General features: G+C 34.1%; 1 protein-coding gene across 6 annotated transcripts in view; it reads left to right on the forward strand.

Moving 5' to 3' along the window:
* The first annotated feature begins 1,920 nt into the window (after positions 1 to 1,920).
* The window catches only part of Gbe1 (1,4-alpha-glucan branching enzyme 1), a 253,379-nt gene continuing 234,552 nt past the window's right edge, over positions 1,921 to 20,747 (forward strand). For 2 of the 6 annotated variants that reach the window (XM_048803505.1, XM_048803510.1), the window contains exons 1-2: positions 3,023 to 3,044; positions 3,380 to 3,431. In XM_048803505.1, the coding sequence (XP_048659462.1) occupies positions 3,038 to 3,044; positions 3,380 to 3,431 (59 nt within the window). In that variant the 5' untranslated portion in view covers positions 3,023 to 3,037. The other 4 variants (XM_048803507.1, XM_048803508.1, XM_048803506.1 and 1 more) reach the window with 4 other exon arrangements.

Raw genomic sequence — 20,747 nt, forward strand, 5'->3', positions numbered from 1 at the left:
CTCCCTCCTTCCCTCCCTCCCGCGGTCTCCGCACGTCCTCCGCCCGCAGGAAGCTTGGTGGGCGTGGTATCCTGTACGCTCTGGCTATGGCCTTTAGTGGTTTCCCCAAGTTGTGCGTGACCGTCCTGACCCTGGGAGTGGATGCTGAAGCTCCAAAGGAACTTCACCCGTCTCCCCCCTTTCCAGTCAGCGGCTTGCGCCATAGCGGACGTGTTTGGCTTCCAGCGCTCCTTTCCCCCTGTGCTGCGGGTTTCCTCACTTTGTTAACCGCCCGCTTGTTCCTCCGAACGAGTGCGGACCCGACTCGCGATTTGTGTAATTGCGTATTTAAAACCTTCTAGTTCACTTCATAGCAAATATTGGGATTTTATCTCCAAGAGGATTTTTCAAAGAAAGATACTATAGATTTTCCCGTTACTATTCCACTTCTTAGGGAAGCTCAAGCCTATCTTGATCACTTTTTAACTCTTGGATAAACATTGATAGTGATTGTACAGCACACTCGTCATGCTTCACACTGCCTCCAGACTTCTTGGGGTCCATTCAGGATGTTTTAATATAGCGTCATGCTTATCCTATTTCGTTGGTTTCCCACAAATAAGTAGAATTTAGTAATTCTAATCAGCCAAATTCAAAAGGTCTCCTTTGTAAAATTAGAATAGTAGTTACGTTCATTTGTGAGGTAAGCCTATTGTTATTTAGTGGTTTCTGCTCTTTAAGCAGAGCCACTGCAAGATGAAAACTTGCAACAGCATATACACAAGTAATTTAAGTCATAGGAAACATCTAGCAAGTTGGTGACGTGAAGCAGCATTGACAGTAATCAAAATGGGTTGATTGTGAGTTTTAACAAGCTCACAGTCTCAGCATCGTCACCATATTACCTGAGTTAAGTCTAATCACAGTAAGAAACTCATGAGCAAAAAAGCTACTCTAGAGATTGTAAGGAGACTGAAGTTGTACACATCTCATTCTGGAGTTTTTATATCGTAATGAATAAGCCCCCTTGAAAGTAGCCTTGTTGAGCTGTTGAACTCATCAGATGATTATGCCTTTATATAAAAGCAACGGGGAGCAGTCCCCTGAAATTGCTTTCAGAATATGCAGTGTAGGCTCTCAAAGAGTGCACATAATCTTTAGAGTTGAAGACTGGTTTCAATTTACAAATAGTTAAAAAGAAAAAAAAAAGGTAAAAGAAGGTGATTAAAAAATGTAGACTTTGTTTTATAAGTTGTTCCTTAAGACATTCTAGGGTCTGAGGGTATAGTTCATTGATAGAGTGTTGTTTTGGCATGCCCAAGGCCCTGGGTTTAATCCCCAGCATTGGCAGAATTTTTTTTCCCCCTAAAAGAAAACATGGGGAATGTCTTTCCTCTCTGTCCTCCCATTTTAAATGGTCAGGAACAAACTTCTTTTGTCAAGGGTTTCTTTCATGAAACTCCTTTGGGATTGAAGTAATTATAATCATCTCTCATGGTTTGTTAAAACTAATGAGGAGGACAAAGGCCAAAATAAATAAGGGTTCTTGGTAAAAAGAACTGGTCCAATGGGTCCTTATAAGCCTCACTCTGACCTGGATTCTGCTTTTGTTTTAGGTTGAGTAATTGCCATTTTCTAGCAAACATGTTCCATTTAGGCATAGCAAGTAGCAATTTGGCATTGGTAACTTTAAATTGTTAATAGTGGAAGAATAAGAAAATTCCTCCTTCAAAGTCTGGTTGTTCTACTTATTGATCTGTTAGAATGTGTCCCTTCCAATATTCAGTGTTGCCAATATGATGTAAAAACAGGTGGGACTTTTATTAGTATGCGATGAGGTCATAAGGACTCCTTCCTTGTGAATGGGATTAAGGCCCTTTAAAAAAAAAAAAAAAAAAGCCTTCCTCCAGCTTTTCCTCCTTTTGCCCTTCAATCATGTAAGGACACAGCATTCCTTTCCTTTGGAGGGTGCAGCAACAAGGTGCCTTCTTGGAAGCAGAGAACACTACTTCCCTGACAGCAGAACCTGCTGATCTCTTGTTCTTACATGTTCCAGTCTCCAGAACTGTGAGAAAATAAATTTCTGTTTTTTAATAAATTATCAAGTTTCAGGTATTTTGTAGTAGCAGTACAAATAGACTAAATCATTTGTTATATTTCCTCTTCATTCCTAGTAACCCTCTTGGGCAGTGTGTTCTTGGCTTAACACAGATATACTAACAATTGACCATTTAAGTCCAGTGTATGCTTACTAAGGAGCAAAGAAAAATTGAGGTACTAACAACAATATATAAGAATGGTGAAGAGGTGAGCAATTTCTTCTCATTGATGGACCATCATCCTTGTCCAGCCAGCATTTCCTCATTTGAAATTGGGTTAGATCTGTTTGTTTTTCTTTTCACCTTCTCTGTTAAGAATTCTGAAATGTGGAGGATTAGTGAGTTATTCTGTGCTATAAAATAAAAATTAGTACATGATTAGTACCTCCGTGATTGTCTCATGGATTGGCTACTTAATATGACATTTCCACTTGGCTCTTTTGCATTTGTTTTTTAACCTGCCAGTTTACGCTGCAGTTTTTTTGTCATAATTTCAAAATCCTAGTGCTTTAAAACAACATTTAATTGTCCCCATATTACATGCCATCATGAGTTAGCCAAAGGGCTGTTGTCACAGTATATAAGGACCTAGGCTTATGAAAGGTTTGTTTTGAATCATGCTTCTATAATGGATAGTGGCAGGAAATAGAGAATAGGTTGAACTATGCATTTTTTTTCTTAAAGCTTTTGCCTTTCTGTTGGTAAATTACATTGACTGGTGCAGGTCAGCTTGCCATGTGGGTGGAACAGAAGAGGACCAATTTTGGGGAACATTATTCAGAACAATATGTTTGAAATAATGCTAATTTATATGCTTTGTTTAAATTTTATATAGGACTTTCATACATATTATGATATTTCATGCTCATAACAAAACCACGAGGTAGTTAGGATAGGCATTTTTTTTCTTTCACAGGTGAAGAAAGTGAGATTTGATCAGGTGCCTGGCATGAATTCACATGGCTTGTAAGTGCTTCAGCTGGGATTAATTTTTACTAAAACCTTCCCCAACAAGTTCACAAACAACTTCTTGATAGTTTAATGGATACCTCTCTGTTTTTTTTTTTTTTTTAAGCATTGTACATGTGGATCACTTTGTGGTTCCTTGAAGCCATGGTCTTCCTTTTCTTCCATTATCATTGAGGTTTCTCCTCAGCTTTTTTCAGACCATTTAGTGTGAGATGCTCAGGGCTCTTCCCTAGGTTTTTTGAGTATTTCTGCTTAATATATTTAACCTAGAAATTTTTACCATCCTGTGGATTCCATTTTCTGAGGATACCCTCCATCTGTTTTCATTTCAGATCTTTCTCCTAATCTCAGGAATATTAATAAACACCTTTATTTCAATGTCCTGTAAGTACAAAGCTCAATATGTATAAAATTGAACTTAAGGGTTTTCATTCCAAATGTGTTTGGCCCTTTATACCCTCTGTCAGTGCATGGTATCCTCAATTACCAATTGATCAAGCCTGAGCATGAAGACATGTTCTTAATTACTCCTCTCTCTCCATTTGAGTCTGTTCTGTTGTCGCTCCTCATTCAAATATATACTATTCTGCCTTATAGCTATTACTTTGTTTTTGAATCTTTACCCTGCCGTACTCACTCCACTCATCTTTACTCAAAAACAGTAATTAGAATGAACTTGGAAATAGATAAATCTGAGCCTGATGTTCTTTTGCTTAAATCCTTTCAGTTCTTCATTTCCCTTATGGTACAGTCCATATTCCTTCTCATGACTTCCAAAGGGTCTATTTTCTAGACTCTTTGTGGACTTTTTCAGCTTCATCTTTGCATCTTCCCTCTTATTCTGTACTATCTAACCAGAGGTGAGTTGGGGGACATACTGTAAGGTGCACTAAGATATCACTAAAATAAATCAGAAATGTGATCTACATTTTCTATATGTAATCCTTTATCCTTGAATATTGCCAATTTTAATTTCTTATGTATTTCTCCCAAGAAGTTGGGAGAGGTCTAAAAAAAAAAATCACTGAATAAATGTCAAGACAAAACAAGAATTAAAGAAATTTTCTGGTCTTTATCAAAACAGTGACTGTGTTTCAGCTTAGGAGTGAATTAATAAATGAACCTTTTTCTGTGTTTTTTTTAATTAATATAAAATAATTTGCCCCATAAAATACATCTTTAATGAATGTGTGAAAAATATCAGGTTGAAGGTGTGCCAATATATTGTCGCTTTTCTGGATGCCACAGATTTAGTCTCGCCTTGGGTCTAGATAGTCTTGTGATCTCTGCTTGATGCATTCATTGCTTCTATCCCATACTAAGTTCCTATACATGCTTCTGGATATGGCTTGCAGATATGTTGTATGCCTTCCTTGACTTCTCTGTATCCGTAAGGTTTAAAATGGGGAAAGAGGTTTTGTGAGCTCAAGTGTGTTAAGTGTTACAGTTATAGTGATGCTCTGTACTTAGTTAGAAATAAGAATATTTTTTACATTGGTATTTAATTAGAATTGGAAAGTAATTTGGATTTGGTGTGTCAGCAATTATACTAACAATTGGTTCTCACTGCATAGAAGTTTTAAATGATAGCTTAGCACCAGGCTAGGTTGTAGGCTCTGAAGAAGGTCAAATGTCTGTGATTTAAGAAAACAAGGAAGAATCTGAATATTATGAGACCTATGTGATGTGCTCTTCTGTTGCCCTTAGCAGCTGAATTCTGTACTAATTCCAGAGTCACTCCTGTATTCTCTGCAGCAGTGGTCAAAAGGCTGTACCTCTTCTCATTTTCAAAGTGCCTTAAAATGACTTTATGGAACATTCTGATTTAGTTTTAGCTCTGGCCTTCTGTGCCACAGTCACTTCTGTGGAGAAGTGACTCTTTTAAAAAAAAAAATATATATTTATATATATATATAAATATATATATATATTTATATATATATTTATATATAAATAAGTAAACAAATAAATATATAGTTGTAGTTGGATACAATACCTTTATTTATTCATTTTTATGTGGTGCTGAGGATCGAACCCAGTACCTTGCACATGCTAGAATGCTAGGTAAGGGCTCTACCTCTGAGCCACAACCCTAGCCCCCCTAAGAAGTAACTCTTCAAGTGATAACTTCTTAGAGGATTCTTTTTAGCTCTCACCATGCTGGGTCCTAGTTAATCAGTGAGATGATAATACAGTCCTGTGAAATGTGCTACAGTTTTAGATTGATCAGTGTCTCATGCTGTTGTTATTTGTAATCGTGCATTAAGCCTTGATTATACATTTATTGGTATTAAAGAAAAACATGAAAGTGTGTTCTTCTGAAAGAATTGCTGCTACCATATACCTTTTTTTCTAAAGTCAGCTTATTTTTTTTTTTTTTAAACTTAAGAATAGATTCTCTTCTTGTGGTAATGTCTGCTCATCAGTATATGTTCACCACTGTTTTTAATCCAGGGTTCTTTTGTGTTTAATACCAAAAAAGAGCCCCATTCAGTTTTGTGTTTAGGAGAAATGTGACAAAAGGAAAATTCCACATTAAACTCATGTTATTGTACAACTTACATTCATTGATTTATTATACGTTTTCATTGCAGATTATTTAACATTGTTTGTTATGGTGACTAACCTGTAAAACTAATTTTTTTCATGTTTAAATGATTAGAATTACTTAGGCTCTAAGTTTAGTTTTATCACATATACAATGAAGAAAATATTGCTGAATGCTTATGTTACAAAGTATAATAGCAAGACAAGGATTGAATTTTGGCTTTCATAACTGTCAAATAGCTTTGAGTTCAAGGGTAAATTAATCAACCTCTGTGAACTTCATTTTTTTCCTTGGTAAAAGATAGGCTAGAAAGTTCTGTCCATCTTGAAAACTATAGCTACATGTAAAGATGCTCAGTAAATAATAATTTGATGATAGTACTATTGGTTAACTTTTCAGTTTGAATATTTACTAGAATTTACTTTTCAGATGATTTTATTTTCTTTAATGTTATATACTGAAATCAAACATCTTCTAAATACTATGACTACAAATCCTCACAACTCTGTTTTGTTGGTTAACCATGTCCTTACTTCAGGGGTTCCTTCTTTTTGCTGTAGAAATGATTGTATGAATGAGTTAAGGTGGATGGTAGTTTTAATCATGATCTAATAGAGAAGGAAAATAATATGTTTAAACTTTGATCTTTAATTTGGATAGGAAATGATAAGGCAATCGCCAGTTTACTATAAGCTGAAGGCAAGATGAGTCCTGGGATATAATGAGCACAAAGCTCTTTTATTGAGAGAGGTAAATGCTAGCCTGCAGAAATTCAAAATCACTTTCTCTTGATCTTCCTTTTCTGTCTTTTCTCTTCTTTCATCTGACTGCTAAGTGTTCATATTCTTGAGCATCAAACAGCTGCAGGGATTTTCTTCCTCCTGAACTCTGTATGGTTAGAAGAATGGTCATACTGAGTTTACTAATAGCAGGAATAACTTTGAAAATAAAACTTAATGTGGAAGAAGAAAAAATATATAATATCAAGTTAAAAGTTTGAACATGAACGAATTATTTCAGTACAGTGTGGACTTGTGACATATGACATATTAATAAGAAAAAATGAAATCTGTCTTTTCTTCTTTTTATATTTGATGATTTATTTTCCATGGATTTTATTTTTGCCATAAGAAGCATACAGAAAAGTAATGAAATATTCATATTATTTTAATTAGATCTATTGAACCATTGATTATTGAACCATCAAGTAAAATGAGACATAATCTTTGGGGAGATTCACTAGTTCTACAATCCAAAGTATGATATTTAGAATCCAAATCTGTATGTGTACTTCTTGCATAGGTAAATTTTAAGTTTTATAAATATTGAACAAATAAGAATTAGCAATTTGTTTCAATGTTACTCGGTATACCTAATTTATTTTCATTTTCATAAATAATAAGTTCCTATCCACAGGTTATATTTAGTTATGAATAGGTGCATAATACCCATATGCAAACCACTCAATAACATCACTTTTACATTTAGATTCCAACATACTCTCAACAGAAAATCTTACAAACTGAATTATATAAAGAAAAGTTTGTATTGTTAACTTTTTGAATAAAGTAAAAGTGAGTGGTTTGGGCTGTAGCATGGATCCATACATCTTTATTCTTCTGCTCTATTATCCTTAGCATGAAGTCTATTCTTAAGACAAGAGGATAACTGAACACAGGTTGACACCAGACCCATGTTCCTAGCAGGAACATTTGTGGATTTACTAGAGTGTTCCAAGCATGTTAATTTCTCATAAACAACATCTAGTTCTTTCTGATTACAGATTATTAATCAGAAGTGTCCCATTGTCATCTGTAACTGAATGTGAGCCTGCATTACCATGGCTCAGACGTATCTTCCTAAGAGTATTTCCTTTTGCAGGACTCTTTGCTTTTAAGAGGAGGCTACATTTGTCTAAAGATGAAAAGTTCCAGCAAGACTAGGTAACAGACCTTCAACATCACATGTATGTACAGATTTTTCTGAGTAGAGTCCAGGTACTTCCACTTTTTCAGGGAGAGGTTCACAGCCACATTACTTAATATCACTAACCCCTAAGTCATTGCTTTTGATTTGCTAGATCTGATTTTTTTTTTTTTTTAAATATTCCTTTCTTCAGGGATTTACAGAACTTTTTCACTGTGTTGTCCCAAAATGAGTTGACCTGATCTCTGATTACTTGGCACCATGTATTGGGAGGCTCCATTGTCTTCTTCTTCTTCTTCTTTTTTTTTTTTTTTTTTCTTTTTTTTTTCTTTCTTAGATGGCCTAACCTTAATATTTTGACAAGAAATCAATTTGTTAATTTCTAATTATTTTTCCATCTATCTTGGACTTATGAAAAACAGCATTTAAGTTATTTGGAGAATAGAATCTTTGTGGAATTACCAAGAAAAAGAGAACTAAATTAAAGATGTCAATTAATTTACACTTAGACTTTCAGACATAAACTGTGTTTTGTTATCTGCATGCAAGCTTTTGAGACTTTAACGTTTTATATTTCAATGATTTCTTTTTAAAGCTTAAGATGTATATGTAGATGCAGTTAGAACTGTCATTCTTCAGAATATGCCCACCACAAACTTTTCATACAAATATAGGATTATCATTATAGGCGAGTTGGGTTTTGTCTTTGACAGTAGGACTAAGGGCAATTTGTAGAAGAATGCCATTCGTGGGTTTTTTTTTTCCTTTGAAGAAAATGTATTTATATTTTATACATAAAGACTTCACATTTGAATAGTTCCAAATATTGAAATTATTCAGTGATTTCACAGTTAATTATATTTGACTAGAAAATTAATGTCTATTGAGTACCTACTGTGTGCCAATAACTCACACATTTTACTCCCCCTATTTATACATATTAGTAAACCCTTTTAGCAGTTGACAAAATAAATACTTAATTTTTTTATAAGAGCAAGTTTAATTTATTTGTTTTTGCATTTGACAAAATACAACATCCTTTTATGTTCAAAACACTAGAAAAACTAGGGATAATAGGAACATATCTTTTGTAAAAGCTATCTTTGCTAAGCCCAAGGTCAACATCCTTCTAAATGGAGAAAAATTGAAGGCATTCCTTTAAAAACAGGAACATGACAGGGATGCCCTCTTTCATCACTTCTATTTGATATAGTTCTTGAAACACTGGCCAGAGCAATTAGACAGATGGAAGAAATTAAAGGGATACACATAGTAAAAGAAGAATTCAAGTTGGCAGTATTTGTTGATGTTATGATTCTATACCTAGAAGATCCTAAAAGTTCCACCAGAAAACTTCTAGAACTAGTAAATGAATTCAGCAAAGTAGAAGGATGTAAAATCAACACCCATAAATCAAAGGCATTTCTATACATCAGTGATAAATCCACTGAAAGAGAAATTAAGAAACTATCCCACTCACAATAGCCTAAAAAAATAAAATAAAATACTTGGGAATCAAACTAACAAAAGAGGTGAAAGATTTCTACACTGAAAACTACAGAACACTAAAGAAAGAAACTGAAAAAGACCCTAGAAGATGGAAAGATCTCCCAGACTCTTGCATAGGCACAATTAACATGTTCAACATGGTCAAACTACCAAAAGCATCATTTATTTTTGATGTCAGAAGATTAATGTTGTGTCTGGAATTATATTAGTTTTTTTTCTAGGAGGTAATGGGTCTAGCATGCAGTATCATTCCATATTACTATTTAGAGATTATGAGTAATGTCTGAGTTACTGTTGCTTTTTAATTATTTTAACTCTTCTATGAGGAAGACTGGTTATTATTCCAGAATTCTGATGTTTCACGAATGAGTTAAAGGTTTTGATTTTATTTTTTCTCTCTGAGCTCTTATCTTTCTGTATTCAAAAATTCTTGGTACTTTTGTTTGCATATTTGTTTTTTGTTTATGCCTGACTCTTCTTCTATCCTCTTGACCTTTTCAGTTGGCAGTTTTGTTTTGTGTGTTTAAGTTGTACTTAAAAGTGATATGCATGTAGTGCAACTAGCAGGTCTCTTTTCGCTTTACTTCTTCAACATGACTTTTATTAAAAGTAATATACTATGTATCCACTATTAAGCAAAGCTCTACTCACAAATATAACACATAGGCAGAAATGTATGCATAGAAATAAAAGTGTATCAAAATTGAGGGTTGATTGCAGCAGGTTTAAAGTGCTTTTTAGTCAGAGACCATTTAAAAAATATGGTGGAGATTGTTTTGAGAATTGCAAATTGTGTTTAAAAACAGTATCATTTTGAAATAATTATAGAATCATAGGGAGTTGCAAAACGAATACAGAGAAGGCTCTTGTACCTTTCATCAAACTTGCCCCTGTGGTAATACCTTGCATAACTGTAGTGTGGTATCAAAATCAGGAAATTGACATTTGTACAATTTACAGAGCTCATTCAGCTGTCTTCAGTTTTTACTGAAGTGTCAACACTTCTTTATAGTTTTATTCAATGTATATGTTAACATAACTTAATGGGGGCGATGGTCAGCATCTCATTTGGGGGTTCTTCTTCCTGCTAAGGAGGGTGTAAGCCACCTGGAAATTTAATGTCTAAATTAATTAGTGAAGAGCAAAACACAAATAGTCAGAAATATGTTTACATAAAGCAGAGTCCCTGATAGATCTAGTCCACATGGGTGCTGAAACTAGATAAAGGAAAGATGGCCCTGTGGTTTATTTAAGGGGGTACATCAAAGGCAGGGATAGGGTTTCAAGGGCGGAGTCTTGCTTTGTGATGTCTTGCAGTTAGGAGGTTGATTGGCACCTTGCAGGTCAGATCCATCTCAGGTGCTATGTGGGATCTTTGGCAGAACTTGAGGGGGAAGTTCACCTGCATCACGTGATCTATCCCTGTGGGGGTGCCATGGGAAGTTCCCAAAGCCAGACTTACTTCTTCACTATTCTACAATGTGCAACAAAGTCCACACACAGCCCATGGATGGCTCGTGACAATAACAGTCACCACTCTTCATACTACCACTCTACTCCAGTCCCTAACTTTGAAAACTGCTGTCTTGGTTTCCATCTCTATAATTTTTTCATCTTGCAGGTATTATATACATTAAACCATATGTAAGCTTTTGAGATTGACTTTGTTCTCTATTTCAGCGTAATGTCCTTGAGGTCTGTACAAGTTACACATAGCAATAGTATGTTCCTTTCTGTCACAGCAGTATTCTGTTGATGAATGTACCATCTATTTAGTTTGTTCATTTTCCTGTTAAAGGAAATTTGGATCGTTTCTAGTTTTTGTTTTTTTGGGAATATTACAGTAAAACTTAGATATGAATATTTATGTGCAGATCTTACATCTCTAAAATAAGTGCCCAGAAAATAATGGCTGGGTTAAGTGGTAACTGTATATTTAGTGTTATAAGAAATTGTCAACTATTTTCTACAGTATCTGTGCTATATTATATATCACAAGCAATGTATAAGGGACCCAGTTTATCTGTATCCCTGCCAGCACATCCTGTAATCACTGTTTTTTTTTCTTTATTTTAGCTGTTCTAATAGGTGTGTAGTGATATGTCATCATGGCTTTCATATGCATTTTTCTTATAACTATGCTGAAAATTGTTTAACATGTTATTTGCCATCTTTATACCTTTTTTTTTTGTGTGTGTGTGTGTGAAATGTGTGTGTCTTTCACCAATTCTCCAACTGGATTCATTTTTCTTTGAGTTTTAAGAATTCTTTATATATTCCAAGTCCTTTGCAGATATTTACTCCTAGACTTAGCTTGTCTGTTCATCTTCTAAACAAGTTCTTTCACAAAAGCAATTGTTTTTAATTTTATTGAAGTCCAATTTTTGAGTTCTCTTCTTGGGTGGATTATGTATTTGTTGCCGTATCTCAAAGCCCTTTGCCTGGCTCTAGGATTGGAAGACTTTTTTCCCTTATGTTTTCTTGTAAATTTGTTTTTGTTTCATATTGTGTTCCATTTTGACTTAATTTTTGTATAACTTTTGAGGTTTCACTTAAGGTTTATTTTACTGCCTATGTGTATGATTCTCTTCAAAAATTATGAACTGACAGCTTTCATTGGGAAGCCACCTAAATAAAAACATACTAGTCTTTAGTATATTTTAGGTCTCATTGAAATATATAAACTGACAATTCTTATGTGTGATGTAGATTTCTGAAAGCATAGAAATGAAATAATCTGTCAGTTTTGTTATTTATAATGTCTTATTTTAACTTTTGGTTATTACATTATGGGAGCTGCAAAACTTTAAGAAGCAGGGGAAAATTTGTGAAATACATAATAATCTTGGTAGATACCTCATGTCTTTTTCTTTACAGCTTTAAATTTTTTCTATTTCCTATCATGGCACAATATTGATTCATTGATTTTTATTCCAAACAATTCTTAATATGAATTTTTATAGACTTCAAGTTATAATTAAAATTTGATTAAAAAAATTATGTCATCTACTTAGAATGTTTTCATTTGACACTCTCAGATACTCTGTTCTATATTATAAAAAATTATTTTTTCAAAATGCAAGTTTCATTCACTTTTTCTGTTTACTTAAAGACAATTAGATCTTCTAAAATTTTATGTGGTTCTTTCATTTGTAGGAATGGACTTGTTAATTCTTAACTAAGGAAATGTCAATATTTTCCCAAATTAGTTTCTTTTTAGGTAACTGAAATTAGACTTTGGTTTTCTTTAATCTTAATATTTACTTTGATGTTTAATCAGGTTCATTGTGCTATTAAATACATGAGAAATCAGAGCATGTTGATTTCCAAATAGAACTTTGTCAGACATTGAAATTTGAAAGTTGTGAGTACATTTATTTGACACAGTCTGAAAAACTTATGAAAAAAATAGGTAAGCTTATATCTGTCTGCCTTTGGATAGAAGGGAAAAGTGGAGCTTTTGAGGATATCTACAATTATAGCTCACTCTGATGAATATGAGGCACTCAGGATCAAAAAGTGATTTCTACCTACTCTGCAGATAATGGATTATGATAATCATTACCATCATCACAGTAATTTGTTATGATTTCTATCTACATCATGCTAGTGCATTGGGGTCTGAGATTCTGTATTTTTTTCAGAAGACCTCCAGGTGATGCCATTTGATAGATAAATTTGTTAGTAGCCAAGCATGGATCACATGATCTGAGACCTTATATCAAAACTTAGCAGCTCAGTTCATAATAGCTAAGCTGTAGAAACAACCTTGGTGCCCTTCAATAGATGGATAAAGAAAATATGGTGTGTATATACATACATACACACACAAAAAATGGAATATTAGCCATAAAAATTAATGACTTTTACCAGAAAGTGGATGGATCTAGAGACAATTATGCTAAGCAAAATAAGCCAATCCCCCAAAACCAAAGGTTGGGTATTCTCTCTGATATGTGGATGCTAACACACAATAAGGGACTGGGGAGGGGAAGAATAGAAATTCATTGAATTAGACAAAGAAGAATGAAGGGAAGTGAAGGGGGACAGAATAGGAAAGACAGTGGAATGAATCTGACATAACTTTCCTATGTACATATATGACTGTACCATAGTGACTCTTCACATCATGTACAACAAGACCAGAAGCCTTATTAGGATGAGATATATTGCATGCTTGTGTAAATATGTCAAACTATACTGTCATATATAACTGAAAAGAACAAATAAAAAAAAAACCCTGAGTTAATAAAGAGCTAAATCGTTTCCTATAAATATTTTAAGTATATATTCCAATTTCTGAAAATAATATATCTATACTAATGTAGTTAACCAAGTCATTTAATTTTTTGATGGTCACTATGAGTTTTACAACGCTTCCTGTAAATAAAGGGGTTGATTTTATTAGTAATATCAGAGTTGCCTTTTATTAAATGCAGATTGTAACTTTCACTGTTGCAAATAGGTCTTGAGGTTGAAATATAGAAGGTGGTTACACGGAGAAAATTGTTCCCCATAATGGATGCTCCAGGGTATGTATAGGCATTTGAGTCACAGGTTGTTTCATAATTTATTTTCAACATCTTCTTTGTTATGTGTATTTTTCTATGTGGTATCAGAACAAATATATGTAAGATAAGCTTCCTATCTTATTGGAGCTCAAATAGACATATAAATACAGTTGCAGTAGATATTTTTGGAGAGTTCAGTGTAGTACTGATGAGAGGATACTCCCTCCTGTTGAGGAAAAGGAGAATATACCAGATTGTATTTGTATTGCTTTAACTTTCTTAAAATTAGTTCTTTAAACTCTGTAGAACTGAGTCTTTTAGAATGTGGACAGTCTATGAGCCTTTTTGAAAGAGTCAAAGAATGTACTAGCTAAGACATTAGTCTTAATTAAAGCAGTTATGAAGATATCATGTGACCTTGTACACAAGGTTTCTTATAGCTAAAATTTTCTTACAAAATGGTTCATTTGCAAAATATGCTTGTGTAAGAATGCCACATTGTGTAAGAATAGAATCCTGTAAAATAGTTTGTAAATCATGTCTGAAGGCACATCAGCCTATTTCTTTTATAACAGGCTTGTTTTGGACAGGATAGTGGAATTATTTTTAGAAGAAATGAGGTAACTCCCAAGTAAGTAAAGGGGATCCATTCCTGAGTGAGTCAGGGGCATTTTATAATGAGTATAACTTGGCTAGAAGGTGTTCCAGAAAAGTAAATGAATGCTGCATGCCTTCACTTGATCCTACCTTACATATTTTGTCTAGATCTGCATTTTATTTAGTGGAAATATAATATTAACCACATATGTAACTTAAAAATTTCTGGTAGTCATATTTAAAAAAGCAAAAAGAAATAGATGAAATGATGTTTCAAGGCATATATTATTTAACACATTGTATTAAAAGTATTTCAACATGTAATTAATAATTCCAATCAGATATTTTACTTACTTTTAGTCTTTGAAATCTGATGTGTATTTTATACTGATAGTACATCTGAGACTAGCCATACTCCAATTACTTAATAACAATGTGTAGCTAGTGGCTACCATATCATACAGGATAGGTTTTAATGATGTATTTGAAAGAGGAACACATCTCCTAGAAAGAGACTAAAGGGGAAGATTAAGGAGGGAGAAAGGTTTAGTCAGCTCTGTGTCAAGGTAATTAAAACCCATAAATATTCCAACTTGAGGAAAGTGACTCTCCAGTTATTGACTGGTAACTGGCTTCGTGTGTGTGTGTGTGTGTGTGTGTGTGTGTGTGTGTGTATTTTTTTTCCCAAGAGAAATAAATGAATTGTATCTTAAATGTAAACAGGGAGGTATTTTACATAAAGATTGACTGGGGTCAGTTAGGTAGCTGTGTTTTCCCTAAGTTATTTGGCATGGCTAGTTCACATTGCTCTTTTCATTTAGGTAATTCTTACTCATGTCACATTTTCCCAAGTTAAATGCATTATATAGGTCCAATAAGGCAACAATACAAATAACATGAAAAAAATCCTGGGCCAGACAAAATAAATTTGATAAAGATTTACTTCTTGATAAAGTGATTGAGATCAGGTGACTGCTCTCCTCCTTAATAGCCCTAGACCTTTCCGGATGTGCCAACTTCACTTGGACCTAGCCCAAATAACAGCTGTTCCTAACTTCCTTGTCCCAAGAATCTTATGTGCTGTGACTCATTATGACTTGCATTATTCCAGAGTTGATATCTGTTTGTAAGAGAGAGAGGTTTCAAAGACTGCTTCTCTGTCACTCTTAAAACTAGTGACAATGTTGTGGGTACATGCCTAAAAAAACACGTGTGCCTTGTTTTTGTCTTTTCTTTCATAACTTGCTTTTCTTACATCCTCATGATGGTAGTTTATTTAGTGTTAATGAGTTTTATTTATTTTGTACCTATTTATTTTGAATACCTAATTGTTAACCTTGTAATCATAGTGAAAACATTGCTGTTTAGAAAAGTTTTTACCTCGTCAGCTATCAGTCAGATTCTTTCTTGAATGCTGTTTTCCTGCCATCTTCAGTATTGTGTTTTCCATAATACACTGCCAGTACATGCTGACTCACTGAGCATCCTGGGATGCTGGATGTGTGTTTTGAATTTGAGAAGAGAAAAATATAGTTAGGCACCTATTATTGTTCTTTTGGTATTTTCTGTAGAACTTAGAATAGAGGTTTGTACTCAAGGGGTGTTTTGCAAATATATATTGACTGGGGGTCTGGTCCAGCTTGTTCTGTAATATTAGAAATCTAGAAATACTTATTACTGTAGTTTTTGGAGGGTCCCTAGGAATGCTTGAATGTAATTCTTCTATCATGTAGTGGCCTGTGGTGGGCAAAACCTTTTCCATATACAGCTTAACCTTTCTCGTGTCTAATACTACTCATGAAGAAGATTGTAATTTGTGCATTGTGCTTTTATCAGGCTGCTGTTCCCAATGCAGTTAGTATAATTTTTCATTTCCTAACAGTCCTCCGGCAATTCTGTTTAACATGCTTTCTATTTCAGAACATTCTTCTATTTAAAAAACTTCTTTTGCCTCAGGCCCAACATGCTTTTCCAGCCAGGCCAGTAGTAATTTCTATCTTTGCAGGCTTCACTCACCTTCATTGTTAAAATTCTATGTGGGTTTCTTAGGAACATCTGCTTTTGTGTTTATGGTATAGCAATTGCTGGGATGCCTCTGTCTTTTATTTGTTGATATTACTTTGGTTCCTAAAAATATTATATCATTTTGATTACTAAGTGAAAGACATGCCTAGTTTTTATTTCATATCTCTTTTAGTTTATATAATAAACCATACTTCATTTTGTGAATGAATAGAGTTTTAATCTTCCATATGAACTTTTACAGTCATAAATACAATTTTCTTGAACAACATTGTTCATAGGAGAATAAGATCTTGATTTATGGATTTAAAACAAAAATATTCAAGTTCATTTAATACATTATAAATTCCTATTGTATCTTAATAGTTAAGTTACCTGAATTGCCCTCCAAAGTGATTATGAATTAGGTTTGATTTTTGCTTGGGATGAGATACATCTTAGCTGCTTTTTGGATCTAAGATGGTAATAATGACACAATCTAGAGATATTTTAGTGGAAAAAGTCCAATTAAACAAAAGCATATAGGACAAAGCCTGTGTCCTCTTATTATAAGCACTTTTGGCTTACACTGAGGTAGATTTTGAATTATCTGTTATCAAGATTTTAAAGAGAATTTAGGTAGTATGTATGGAGAGAACTAGGGCTAAAGTAGAATTAGAATTCTGGGTATATTTTAAATATGTAGTGTATACATTTGTACATCTTATGTGTGTGTATAAATATCTTTTATATCATGCCTCGTCTTAGTTGGAACATACGTTCTCTTATTCATTGTGCTGATTTCTATGTACAAACATGGGAGAAATGGGAATTTTCCTGTCTTTGGGGGTAGTCAGCATACTGTTAAGAAGGAGTAAGGAAAAATTCTTCTTTTTTGGGTTATAGTTTGCATTTTAAATTTCATTGCTGTTCCTCTCAACTTCCATCTGTGTTGACATTTGGGAATTTTGTCATTGCTCTTTCTCAAGTGGAATGGAAAAGCTTAAAACAGAATTTACACTTTTAAATACAACTGACGTTCTATCACATCGTGACTCTCTCCAGGTCTGAATGCTTTTTATTTGGCATTAAAAAATATCAGACATTTTGAAGAACTAAATATTCTCAAGCTTACAGTGCTATTGATTAAAATACATTATTAACATCTATATTTGCATTAATGGAGCACTCTGACTAAAAATACAATGATAAATATTAAAGTTTTAGGCACTTAATATTTTTTAGCATCAGAGATGTTTTATATGGATATTATTCAGTTGGCATTTGTTAATTTCATAGTGGTTTTATTTTAATTTTTAATTAAGGTTCAGGTAATAATCTAGGAAATAAGGTAAATCTGAATAAACCACAAATAGCCAGATTTGGTGCTATATGATTTGTATGTTATGTTGGCTCTGTTTTTTTTTTTTTTTTTTTTAAACCTTTTAAATCCGAGTCAGTTGGCATTTTCTCCCTTTGTCATTCTGTCTGTCTCTTCTGCCCACCCCCCTGTGGGTGTGTGTATTTGTATAAGATCTTCAGGTGAATAATTAGTTTTGGACCTCAGTCTAGTTATTGACTGGTTTGGCTGGTTGGTTTTCTAAGACTTTTTTCAACCATTTTATATTTATGATGGATTTTTTTTTAAAGAAAACATTAGGTTTTACATTTTAAACAAATTGTATATGTTTGGTTTCTGATACCCTCAGACAATACCTTAGAAGTTAGTTTTCCTAATGGAGCCATGAGATAATGAAGTTTACATGACTGAAATTAAGGAGTGGTTTTTATTTGGGGCCACTAATTTAAGTAATGTCAAAGGCTAAAAAACAAGTGGCATAAATCTCCCCAAATTTATTACTTCAAAATGGCAAGATTGGACCATTGAATTTTAGTTTTAGTGCTGGGAAGCAAGGCCAGAGGACCAGTGGAGTAGTTATGAGCATATATAATTCATTCTGTGGGAAGCATGGGAAACAATAAAAAAGTTATTTATTTCTTTAAGTAGAAATAATTATCAGGATTTTTTTGGGGGGAGATATGAAGGTTGTATTTGAAGTTTACGTAAGAGCTGAGAAAAGATATTTTAAGATCATTTACTGATGATATTTAAAGATATTTAAAGATCATTTTAGATTTTCCTACATAAAATGACAGTGTATACAATGTTAACTCTGGAACAGATACAGGTGGTTGTCATGTCAACAATTGTAATAATGTTTTTGACAAGACTTTGAGTCATTTGTTTTCACTTCCCTTCTTGTCTAGTGATCAGAAATCTATGGGAACATTTCCAAAGATAAAAAGAGATAATTAATTTATATGGGATTTCTTTGTATTGTATTATGGTGTTTCTGTGTAGTGAGGTGTATCAGGATTGGTGTAGGTTAGTGAATGTTTTAGTTAGGAAGTATTTGTTTTTGACTTTTATGAGGTAATTTTTATATAATCTTAATAAAAAGGTAATTGGTAATTTAAGAGTGAATATCATTAGATATTAGCAATGTTTGTGTGGTAACTTGTGTGTTCTTTTGTCAGGGCCTTTCCTCCTTATTGCTTTCTTCTGGTTCCAGTTATGTTCTTGGCCTTTAGTTGATCTTCTGGCTGGTCAGCCAAATTAGAGGTAAAGTGATAATAGCTGATAATAGCTTAATGTTATTCCCTTATGTATTTGAATGTAATGGTGTGTGCTGGTAAATCAAAAATCAACCATTTGAGAATTTATGAAACTTTTAAAATATGCATAGAAGGACATTCTTTTTTTTTTTAAAATGTTTGTTTTAACTGGTATCTGCTAATTTGAAATGTTGGTCTTTAAAACAATCCAAACAAAACCCCTAAAACAGTCATGCACTACTTGGTCAAATGTTGGAGACCATCTGACTCCTATTCTAATTTTTCTTATAAATTCATAAGGCAGAAGAAAACTCTAGGGAGTATAACTCTAGTTGAATATAACTGCTGCAGTAACTACCTGAAGGCTACACAATAAGGCCTGGAATTAAAAATGGATAGTATGGAATGGCTAAAGGTATTGTAAATTTAGTTTTTTTTTTTTTCCTAACAACACAAATTTCTCAGAATAGTGCCTCTGGATCACCTCTGGGTCTTGTTAAAATGAAGATTTAGGGCTGGGGGTGTGGCTCAGTGGTAGAGTGCCACAGTCTGGCTGGGCACAAAATCACGAGCCACCACAGCCTTGTAGATTCAAACAGCAATTCTTTATTCTCGAACTGTCACTGGCACTCTACAAACACGTTCTGGGGGAATTCACCTTCTGGGCCCCAATCACGTTCTGGGAAAAATCCCAAAATACTCTCTGAATCCCAGGAGAACTCAACGGGAACTCAACGAGCAGGCGCGCCTGAGGCAGCAGGATATGCCCTGTTCCCAGCAGGGTACACCTTAAACCTGGAACCACCCTAAACCCGGATTGTCCTAAACTGGGAACACCCTAAACCCCGCCCTAAACCCAGATCCGCCCTGGTCCTTGAGCAAGGTCACCTTACATTCAATGACACTGCAAATGACCTGGGTCATGCCATGCGTCATTCTTACTTAGCAATGGCCCTCAGCAGTAGAGCACTTGCCTAGCACATGTGAGGCACTGGGTTCAATTCTCAGCACTACATACAAACAAATAAATAAATCTATGTCCATCTACAACTAAAATATATTAAAATAAAATGAAAATTTAGTAGATCTGGGTTGGAGGCCTGTTAATTTGCATTTTAAACAAGTAATCAGGTGATGTTGAGTAGTAAGGGCAAAGACTGCACGTGCAGTTATTGATTACATTAACAATCCACTTTTCTCTTAAGTCAGATTATCTTTTTCTTTGGTGGGGAGGGGTTGTAAAGTCCTTGCTTAGCATCTGGATGGCCATCTTAAGTGACAGTCACCATTTTAACAAAAAATTCATTTTCTGCCCAAGGGCATTTCTGAGAAAGGCTCACCATCCCTAATACCAACCTTACCCTTGGGAATTAGGACCTGCCTGGCTCTAATCCCTGAGCCTGCCCCATAAAACTCCTAAACCCCAAGCCTGTTGTGTCTCTCTCCATCTATGGAGAGATGTGCCTTTATTAGTCAGCTCTGACAAACTCTCCTGTGTATCTTTGCCTTGTCTCCCTGTTCCTTGCTTTCCTTTCAGGGGTGGGCCTTGTTTACTAAAACATATTTACCTGTGTTTTTAATAAAATCATATTCTTTTAATTAAAAAAATCTTATTACTTTTTACTGCAGTGCTTATACTGCATAAAAACATATCACTATAAACCAATTTCTCAGTTTGCAGCTCAAATTAACTTTCTCCCCATCCCTCATTTACAGTTAAGGGGACCTTGATGTTGCTAATTTGATTGGCTTATCCAAGATGGTAGAATTTTTCTCTGTAACTCAGTCTAGTAATCATCACATTGTACTAAAATATTCCATTTTAAAACAAGTTGGTGTTCTAGTGATTATATGATCTTTTCAATGCATTTCTTCCTTCAAAGCATATTCCTTATTATGTCTCAGAATTTGTTTTTTTGTTTTCTTTTTCTTTTTAACTGTGGCACAGAATTAAGGTCTTTTGTAATTTGGAAATGAGCCCCCACCCCCCCA

Source organism: Marmota marmota, unplaced genomic scaffold (genome assembly GCF_001458135.2).
Source record: "Marmota marmota marmota unplaced genomic scaffold, marMar, whole genome shotgun sequence".
NCBI lineage: Eukaryota > Metazoa > Chordata > Mammalia > Rodentia > Sciuridae > Marmota > Marmota marmota.